The following is an 11,024-nucleotide window of genomic DNA, read 5'->3' on the forward strand; positions in this document are numbered from 1 at the left end:
CTGTTTGGCCTGCTGTGTTCATCCAGCTCTACACCTTGTTATCTCAGGTCACAATGGTCCTTATTTATGGCAGTATTTCCATATGCACACAGCAACAACTGATAATACCAGAACTGACATTGTTGCAAATAGGTAATTTGACTGTGTTATGTCCCCATTTGATTTTACAGGCTTTTTAGGTTGTGGCTCTTTCCTCGAGATCAAAGAAACACACTCAGTAGACAAAGCATTAATAGAGCTATTCCCAAAATCATGCCACCTAGCATCTTCCAGAATTGCTGCTTCAAATTCATGATCATTGCCTGCTTCAACTTCATAATCAGGTTCTTGATAAATATACCCACTTTGTTCCTTGACATCCTCATTGTATACTCCTGGATTAGCATCACATGTGCTCTGGGTCAATTCATTCGCACAAGAGTATGATGAACTTTCTCTCTTTGAATCATTTACTTCCAGATTTAACTTTTTATTTGATTTTGTCTCTGTAAACCAGTTTTCACATTTCTGGATTCCCATACATTCTAGTTTGCCTCCACACTTAGTAGTTTCTATTTGTGCATTTTCTTGCAAACCATCCATATCGCTGATCTGACCTGATGCCTGTGTGCCAATTAGCTGACATGCAGGAAGCAGTGGATCATTGTTCAATCGATTTGCATTTTGGGAGTTGTGTTCCACATGAGCACTTGGCTCACTGACATAGTCACCACTAATCAAAAGATGTCTATATGAGCAAACAGTACAAGAACTGCTTAATTGTTCACTGTTGGAAATTGAATCTGTGCTGTTGTTTGTTTGCACATTTTTCATGCATTCAACTTCAGAGTCAGCCCCATCATGGCCACTTTTTGCAATTTCAGTGTTATGTGTCTGAAAAGCCCTGCATTTGTATTCAATATTTTCGTTTTGATTTAATGTGTGCTTTTGATCAGAGTCTACGCCCTCACCTATTTTTTTCTGAGCATCAAAATTCAATTGTATATTCAATGGACTGTGAACATCATAAAAGCTTTGTTGCAGCTGATCATTCTGATAACCTTGTAATGCTCGAATCTTTTGTTCTTTAATTGAGTTTTTGTCATCGTAGTCACAAGAAACATTAGCTCCCTGACTACTACTATCACCCAAATTCAAAGAGTTGGCCTCTTTGGACATATCTCTTGGATTAAGGTTGGCATTTGGCATGGCTCTGTTTGCATTATTCTCGTTGCTTGAATTATCCACGGGGTTTTGACTGAGCTGTAAATCGACACTTGTTATTTCACAGCAACTTTCAGCCTGAGTTTCTGACTGCTTATTCTGAACATCACTCTGCAACACTCCTGGTTTACCAATGCTCTCAAAATCATTATCATTTAACTGAGGTCTGTGTGTGTGTACTTGTCTGCAGGTTGCAGAGTCATCTGCACAAGCTTGATTGTTTTTTATTTCTCTCCCAGCTTGATCAATATTGGCTGTGAATATTTCATTTATATTTCTTTTCTCACCAGTGCTACTCCGATCTGAATTTATGGTATGATTCCTTGGAGATTGGAAAGAATCACTGGACTTTGAATCATCAAAAGTACCCATCTTCACCTTTAAAAATGAAAAAAAAGTCAACTCATAAATCTCATTTCCATAATGCAATGCAAATTATGTCAAATAACTTACATTTAAGATATCAAAGCATCTAGTCGAAAAATACAGCGATGAATACCAACCCTTAATTCTAAACTTTCTAAATCAAGTTTTATTAACTTTGCTGTACAAATTATTTGGTGTTTCCAACTTAGTTTGTGTTTGTATATCACCAAAATAAATGTTAGTATTTTTTGTCACAGCATGGGAAAATGTAGCAAGAGTCAGTCATTGTTTTAAGATAATGGGCTAGATTTATCAGCATTACAATTGCATGGAAATTGAACTCGCATTTCCAACAACCACACATATACAATTAAAAGCAGAAATCTGAAACTTGTTGTACATAAGACACAGATAAGGCTGAATTCATTAGCAAAGGTGAGAACTTATTTATTTCTGTAAGACTTAAATTCCTGTCGAACTTCCTTTCTGAGACTGAAAAATAGCCTTTACAAATGTGGAGTCTCATAGCTTTGGATTTTAAATTATTGTTGGAGTTTTACTTTTACTTTTATTTCCTCTTTTGTCTCTCTCTCTTAATCCAATCTTTCTTGCCCTCATTATGTTGCTTTCTGTAATGACTTGGTCTTTGTTCCAGCCAGCATCCTGATTCAGAATCAATAGTTGTTGATCAAATCCTGATGTGCTCAAGAGAATACTCGGCTGTTTGAACATGTATCTGACCGCAACTTGCTGTTTAAATCCCCATAGCAAGCATGTGAGCAGGTGCAAAGTCCGACAAAATTGCTTGTACCATTCATACATTGTTCAGAGCAAAATCTGGCCCATTGCTTTTGATTGAATGTAGTGATTTTTTATGCTCACTTCACACAAGTTTTAGATTTTGAAAAGACAGTAAACATCTGTTACCAATAACAGGAATTGTCTTAATATCTTGAGGACCTTAAAAGCAAATGCAACATTTCTCAGGAAAAGAAATTGAACAAAGAAAAAAACTCTGACCAATTATAATCATTTAACTTAGAAAGTGAAATGGTGCAGATTTTTGACAGTACAGTCTTCCAAATTAATCAGAATTATGAACTATACAAAATTTTTTTTTATTGTAACCTCACAGAAAAGGTTTGCACACTTAAATCCTTCGGGTCACAGTAATACCAGCTATTGTGAAGGAAGAGCAGTCTGTCAGTACACAAAGAACCAGAGTTAATGAATGGAGGAAAGGAAAGGTGAGGCAACAAAATCAGAGGGGTTTCTCAAAAGGGATACATTTTTAAAGGTCACCAGCCAAATTTACAGCCTGATATCTTATTATTTAATGTGCTTCACGCGCAAGTGAGACACCAAATGGGAGTCCTGCAATGATCCTAGCTGATGGGTAACACTGGTCAAGTCAGATCCCATAAAGCAGCCTGGCTTGATAAGTTTTATTTTTCAGTTTGTTTATCATGGTGTTTAGTCACAGAACATATTGACACAGGACTATCAATGCTGTTCTAACTGAAGAGTACGAGTTAATTACATAGCAGAAAAAAAACTACACGCATATGTGACAATTTAAAAGGATCTTAATAGCAAAAAGATTCAACCTGTTTCCTAGCTTGGTCAGGGCAACAAATTCTAGACAACCACCAGCCTCTGGGTGAAAAGCCTTGCCCTCATGTCCCCTCTAATTCTTCTACCAATCACTTAAATCTGTACCCACTGTCAAGGAATACAGGTGTTCCTTGTCCACTCTATCCAAACCCCTTATTATTTTGCAGCTGACAGTCATCCTTTTCATTGACAGCTTCCCAGCCAATTCTATCATCATTTGCAAATTTCCAATCATGCTTTGCACATATAAATCCATATTGTAAGTCCTCATACACACCACAAACAGCAAAGGACCTAACACAGAACCCTGTGGAACATCACTTGCCATTTGCAAAAACACCCACGGCACGGTGGCTCAGTGGTTAGCACTGCTGCCTCACAGATCCCATGTTTGATTCCAACCTCGGGCGACAGCCTGTGTGGAGTTTGCACATTCTCCCCGTATCTGTGTCGGTGTCCTCTGGGTGCTCCGGTTTCCTCACACAGTCCAAAGATGTGCAGGTTAGGTGCACTGGTCATGCTAAATTGCCCACAGTGTTCAGGGATATGCAGCCTAAATGGATTAGCCATGGGAAATACACAGTTACAGGGATAGGGTAGAGGGATGACTCTGGGTGGGATACTCTTCAGAGGGGTGGTGTGACTCAATGGGCCAAATGGCCTGCTTCCACACTGTAGGGATTCTGTGATACTATGATCCATCAACGATTACCCTTTATTTCCTGTCACTCAGCCAATTGTGGATCCAAAACAAATACCAAAGAACTGCGGATGCTGCTCTAGTGACCTTTCTTCAGAAATTTTGGTCTACTTTCTCTCCACAGATGCTGCCAGACCTGCTGAGTTTTCACAGCTTTTTCAATTTTGGATCCATCTCACCACAAAGCACCCTCTGTGGGGCAGCTGCATCATGGCAAACTATGTATTTCCTTAACAAATAAAGAGAACAAAAAACAGTACAGCACAGGAACAGGCCCTTCAGCTCACCAAGGCCACGCCAACACATGATGCCCTTCTAAATGAAAAACCTTTTGCCTCTATGCAGTCTGTATCCTTCTATTCCCTAACATATATCTGTCAAGATGCCTCTTAAACATATCCCATGAGCTTTAACTTTTCTTAACAGTCTGCCATGTGGGACCTTGTCAAATGCCTTACTAAAATCCATGTCAGCAACATCCACTGCACTACCCTCCTCAATACTTTTTGCTACTTCCTCAAAAAATTCAATCATGTCAGTAAGACACACCCATCCCTTTTGAATATCACGCTAAACGTCCCTGATTAATCCATACCTCTGCAAGTAACAGTTAATCCAATATCTTATTATTGATTCCAGTCATTTTTACACCACTGAAGTCGGACTCAGCAAATTACTGTCAGAAAAATATACTAAAAACAAAGCGCCTTCTGTAGGGCAGTTGGATCAGGGAAAACAGTGTATTTCCTCAACAAACAAAGAACAATGAACGATATGACACAGGAACAGACCCTTTGACCCACTAAGACTCCACCAACACATGATGCCTTTCTAAACTAAAAACCGTTTGCCTCTTCGCTGTCTGTATCCCTCTATTCCCTGCCTACTCATATCCGTAAAGATGCCTCTGAAACATTGCTGTTGTTTCCATCTCCACCATCTCCTCTGGCAGCGCATTCCAGGCACTTACTGCCCTCTGTAAAAAAACCTCGGCTCTCACATTTCCTTTAAACTTACACCTTCTTACCTTAAACCTAGGTCCCCTATGAATTGATATTTCTACCCTGGGAAAAAGACGCCGACCATCCATTGTATGCTTGCTTCTTATAATTTTGTAACCTTCTATCGTCCTTTGACGTTCAACTGAAAACAAACTAAGTTTGTCCAATCTCTCCTCATAGTCAATACCCTCCAAACCAGGCAACTTCCTGGTAAACCATTTCTGTATCCTCTCCAAAGCCTCCACATCCTTCTGGTAGTATGGCGGTCAGAGCTGTACATAACATTCCAAATATGGCTGAACTAAAGTTCTTTACAGCTGCATTTTTATACTCTACGCCCCGACCGATGAAGGCAAGCACGCTATATGCCTTCTTGATCACCTTATCCAGTTATGTTGCCACTTTCAGGAAGTTGTCAACCTGTATGCCTATTTCCCTCTGTATGTCGATGCTATTAAGAGTTCTGCTATTTACTGTATGTTGCCCTCCTGCATTAGAGCTTCCAAAATGCATCACCTCACATTTGTCCGGATTAAACTCCACCTGCCATTCCTTCACCCAAGTCTCCAGCTTACCTATGTACTGCTGTATCCTCTGGCAATCCTTTGCATCATCCACAAACTTACTCATCAGGCCACCTACATTCTCCTCCAAGTCATTTATATTACACTACAAACAACAAGTATCCAGCAGTGATCCCTGTGGAACACCACTGGTCCCAGAACACCAGTCAGAAAAATATCCTTCCACAGCTGTTTTCTGTCTTCTATGACTAAGCCAGTTCTATATCCAACTTACCAGCTGACCGCAAATCCGATTTGACTTCGTCTTTTGTATCAGTCTGCTCTGAGGGATTTTGTCAAAGGCCTTGCTAAAGTCCGCATGGATAACATCTACTGTCCTGCCCTCATCATCCTTGCCACTTCCTCAAAAAACTCATTCAAGTTTGTGAGACATGACCTGCCCCGCAAAAAGCCATGATGCCTATTGCTAATAAGTCCATATTTTTCCAAATGTGAGTATACGCTTTCCCTAAGAATCTTCTCCAATAATTTCCCTCCCCCTGACATAAGGCTCACTGGACTGCTATTTCCTGGATTATACCTGATGCCACTCTTAAACAAAGGAACAACAATGTTGGTTGTTCTCCAGCTCTCTGGAACTTCTCCTATGACTAAAGATGATGCAAAGATTTTGTATAAGGCCCCAGAAATTCCCTCACATGCCTCCCTCAGCATACTGAAATAGATCCCATCAGGTCCTGGGAACTTGTCTATCTTAATACGTTTTAAAACACTCAACATCTCTTTTATATTGACATGCCCAGAATATCAACATACCCCTCCTCAGACTCACCATAAACATGTCCTTCTCCTTTGAATATCAACGCAAGGTATTCGTTAAGCACCTCATCAATTTCCTCTGGCTCTACTCATAAATCTTCTCCTTTGACCTCGAGAGGACGCACTCTCTCCCTAGCTACCCTCTTACTCCGTATATATATGATATATAAAAAGTACCTAGGAATTTTCCTAAATCCCATTTGCCTAAAGGATTTCATGGCACTTTTTAACCATGCTAATTCCTTGTTTGAGTTCTTTCCTGCTATCTTGGTATTCTTCAAGGGCTCTGTCTGTCCTCAACCTCCTAAATCTTACAGATGACTCCTTCTTCTTTTTGACTAAGCTCTCAATTTCTCTTGTCATCCAAGGTTCCTGTGAAAGTGAAGGATAAGATTGAGGAACGTGCTGATCCCAAACTCAACTGGCCTTTAAAAGATTCCTACATGCCAGATGTGGACTTGCCCTCGAACAGCTGCCCCCCCGTCTACATTCCCCAGTTCCTGCCTAATATTGTGGTATTTAGCCATCTCTGAATTTAGTACTTTCACCCAAGAATTACTCTTATTCTTATCTTTAACTCAGAGAAATATGGTCACTGTTGCCGAAATGCTTCTAAACTTCAATCGCCTTGCATGGCTCATTTTCATATACCATGTCTAGTATGGCCACTTCCTTAGTTGGACATATTAAATAAAAATCGAAAGTCTGCAGATGCTGTAAATCAGAAACAAAAACAGAAATTGCTGGAAAAGCTCAGCACATCTGACAGCATCTGTAAAGAGAAACCAATTCTGAGGAAGGGTCACGGAAACTTAGAAAACAGGTGCAGAAGTAGGCCATTCGGTCCTTTGAGCCTGTACCACCATTAAATATGGTCATGGCTGATCATGCAATCTCAGTATTCTATTCCTGCCCTCTCCCATCTCCCTTGATGCCTTTAGTTGCAATGGTCATGACTGGCTCCCTCTTGAATATATTGAATGAAATGGCCCCAACAGCTTCCTGTGGGAAAGAATTCTACAGATTCACAACTCGGAGTGAAGAAATTCTTCCTCATCTCAGTCCTGAATGGCTTACCCAATATTCTTAGACTGTGACCCCTTGTTCTGGAGTTCCCTAACATCGGGAACATTCTTCCTGCAAACAGCCTGTCCAGTCCCATCAGGATTTTATATGTTTCTATGATATCCCCTCTCATTCTTCTAAATTCCAGCAAATACGAGCTCCATCAAGCCAGTCATTCTTCATATGTCAGTCATGCCATCCCAGGAATTAGTCTGGTGATCCTTTGCTGGACTCCCTCAATAGCAAGAATGTCCTTCCTCAGACTAGGAGACCAAAACTGCACAGAATACTCAAGGTGTGGCCTCATCAAAGCCCTGGATAACTGCAGCATGGCATCCCTACTCTGATACTCAAGGCAAGCATGCCATTAGCTCTCCTCACTGCCTGCTGCACTTGCATGTCAACCTTCAGTGACTGTTCCACCATGTCACCCAGGTCTCGTTGCACCTCACCTTTTCCTAAACTGCCACCATTTGGATAATAATCTGCCTCCTGTTTTTGTGATCAAAGTGGATAACCTCACGATTACCCACATTATATTGCATTTGCCAAGTATTAGCCCACTCAGCCAGTCTGTCCAAGTCACCCTGGAGCCTCTTATCACCCTCCTCTCAGCACACACTGCCACCCAGCTTAGTGTCACCTGTAAAGTTGGAGATATGGCTTTAATTCCTTTGTCCAAATCATTAATGTGAACAGCTGGGGTCGCAACACAGAACCCTGTGGTACCCCACTCGTCACTGCCTGTCATTCTGAAAAGGACCGATTTATTCCAACTTTCTGCTTCCTGTCTGTCAACCAATTCTCCATCCATCTCAATACATTACCTCTGATAACATGAGCTATAATTTTTCCTTACTAGTCTCTTGTGTGGAACCTTGTCAAGAGCCTTTTGAAAGTCCAGGTACACAACTGCAACTGATTCACCCTTGTCCACTCAACTGGTCACATCCTCAAAAAATTCCAGAAGATTTGTCAAACATGATTTCCCTTTAGTGAATCCATGCTGATTAGGATTGATTCTGTCACTGCTTTCCAAATGCTCAGTTATTATATTCTTAACTTTGGATTGACTCCAGCATCTTCCCCACCACCGAAGTCAGGCTAACCATCCTATAATTCCCCGTTTTCTCTCTCCCTCCATTTTTTAAAAAGTGGGGTTACATGAACTACCCTTCAGTCCATTGGAACTCTTCCAAAATCTACAGAATGCTGGGAAATGATCACCAATGCATCTGCTATTTTGAGAGCCGCTTCCTTAAGTGCTCTGGGATTCAGAGCATCAGGCCCTGGGGACTTATTGAGTTTTAATCCCGTCAGTTTCCCCAGCACCATTTCCGGACTAATAAAGATTTTTTTCAGTTCCTCCTTCAAGCTTGCCCTTCTGTCCCCGAGCATTTCCAGAAGATTATTTGCGTGCTCCTTAGTGAAGACAGATCCAAAGTATTTGTTCAACTGGTCTATCATCTCTTTGTTGTCCATTATGAATTCACCTGATTCTAACTGCAAGGGACATATATTTGTCTTCACCAGTCTTTTTCTCTTCACATATCTATAGAAACTTTTGCAGTCAGTTTTTATGTTTTCCAAAAGCTTACTTTCATATTCTATTTTCCCTTTCGAATTAAACCCTTTGTCCTCCTCTGCTGAATTTTAAATTTCTCCCAGTCCTTGGGTTTGCTGCTTTTTCTAGCCAATTTATATGCCTCCTCTTTAGCTTTAACATTGTTCCTGATCTCCCTTGTTAGCCATGGTTGCGCCACCTTTCCTGTGTTACTCTTATGCCAGCTGGCATGTACAATTGTTGAAGTTCATCCATGTGTTCTTTAAGTGTCTGTCACTCGACCCGAAACATTAACTCTGATTTTTCTCCACAGATGCTGCCAGACCTGCTAAGCTTTTCAGCAATTTCTGTTTTGTTTCTGGATTATTTACATATTGTTTCAAAAAACTGTCCTGGACACACCTAGCAAATTCTAGCCCCCCGCCGACCAAAATCCACGTCGCTGGTACTAAGCAAGTCCCAATCAATATAGGAGAAGTTAAAATCACTCACTATATCAACCCTGTTGTTTTTACATTTTCCATAATCTGTCCATATACAATACTAAATTTAATCTGGATTTACAATTCATTTACCACAAGTGCTTTTTTTCGTATTCTCCAGTCTGTCATTTTGCTAGACAGTTGTTGATTTTTTTTGACAAGAGTAACTTACCAGAATACTATAGATGCCAGAAATCTGAAATAAGAGTAGAAATTGATAGAAATGCTCAGCAGGGCTGTGGAGGAAAGAGTTTACCTTTCATTTCAATGACCATGCATCAAAACTAAGAAAAATAAGAGATTGTTTGGACCAATGGAGGAGGGGCAAGGTCAAAGCAAGGTCTCCAGCAGGACTAAGGGCAGAAGAAATTAATCCTCAAATTAATCCTCCAGGGCCAGAAGGAATGGTGTTGGGGCAAGAAACAAAAGATGAGCCTAGAGCAGGAGTGCAGCTGACTGAAAGCAAAAATAAGAGGAAAACTTACATGCAAAGAAAGGATAGCAAACAGGACAGTTTACAGTCAGAAATTGTTGCATTCAATACCGAGTCATGAAAGCTGTAAATAACCTATGCACAAACAGATGATCTAGGAGCAGAAGTCAGCCATTCAGCTCTTGAGCCTGCTGTGCCAATTCAGTAAGATCATGGCCGATCTGTTTGTTTTATATTATCTACCCTATTAACCTTTGGTTCCCTCATCAAACAAGAATCTGTCTTAAAAATATTCAATGACCTTGCCTTGACTGCTCTTTCAGGCAGAGATTTCCAAAGTTGCAAAACCCTCAGAGAATGTTTTTTGTCACTCACTTCAGTCCTAAAAGGGAAATCTTGAAACAGTACTACCTACTGCTCAACTCGCCCACAAGAGTAAGCATTTTTCCACATCCATCTTGTCAAGGATCTTATCCGTTTCAATCAAGTTACCTCTTACTCTTCTCAACTCCAGTGGAAATAAGTCCAGCCTCTCTGGCCTATCCTGTTAAGAGGACTTGTTGATTCTGGACATCAGTTTCATAAATGTCCTCTGAACTGACCCTAAAGCATTTAAGACCAAGTCACCATTATCTTACCAGACCATAGAGTTGCTCTCTCATGAGAGAGAGAGAGAGAGATGAACGATGGTGGTTTAACCCGAGGGTCACCACACCTCAGAAGAGGGGAGAGGTTGAGAAAGAGAGTTCTTCATGATTACCCAGCTGGTGCGGGAACCACAATTCTTCTTCAATAAGGAAATTAAAATTACATGCATTCTAAGCAAGAAAAAGGAACAAACGTTAAAAACTAAAGAGCATACCAATCCACTTAAGAATTATATATCCCTTCTACTTAAGTCCATGGAGATCTGAATGACAGCACTGATAGTGGAGTTTCATATTATATCAGTAAAGAATTGCAGAATAAATTGCCACGTTACCTGTACAGGCAGTTTGTCATCTTTGTTTTCTTCTCTATCCATTGACTTTCCCGTTTCTTGAATTGGTATTTTGAATTCTAAGGAATGATGCTGAGAGGTGAAAGTAGAGGAAGTCGAAGACACAGAAGATGGTGATGTAGTTGAGGTTGTTGAAGAGACAGCAGGTACAGAAGCAGATACTACATGCGCACTGGCCAAGGGCTGCGTTACGGGGGCACCGGCCGAGGGCTGCGTTACGGGGGCACCGGCCGAGGGCTGCGTTACGGGGGCA

The 11,024-nt window shown here is 40.8% G+C and overlaps 1 protein-coding gene across 2 annotated transcripts in view; it reads right to left on the reverse strand.

Moving 5' to 3' along the window:
* Positions 1–13: 13 nt before the first annotated feature.
* The window catches only part of LOC109923718 (flocculation protein FLO11-like), a 26,067-nt gene continuing 15,056 nt past the window's right edge, over positions 14–11,024 (reverse strand). For both annotated transcript variants that reach the window (XM_048592430.1, XM_048592429.1), the window contains exons 4-5: positions 10,754–11,024; positions 14–1,581 (exon numbers count right to left, since the gene is read on the reverse strand). In XM_048592430.1, coding sequence (XP_048448387.1) covers positions 61–1,581; positions 10,754–11,024 — 1,792 coding nt within the window. In that variant the 3' untranslated portion in view covers positions 14–60. The remainder of the gene's footprint in view (positions 1,582–10,753) is intronic.

This window comes from Rhincodon typus, unplaced genomic scaffold (genome assembly GCF_021869965.1).
Source record: "Rhincodon typus isolate 14 unplaced genomic scaffold, sRhiTyp1.1 hic_rhity00001193, whole genome shotgun sequence".
NCBI classification, from domain to species: Eukaryota; Metazoa; Chordata; class Chondrichthyes; order Orectolobiformes; family Rhincodontidae; genus Rhincodon; species Rhincodon typus.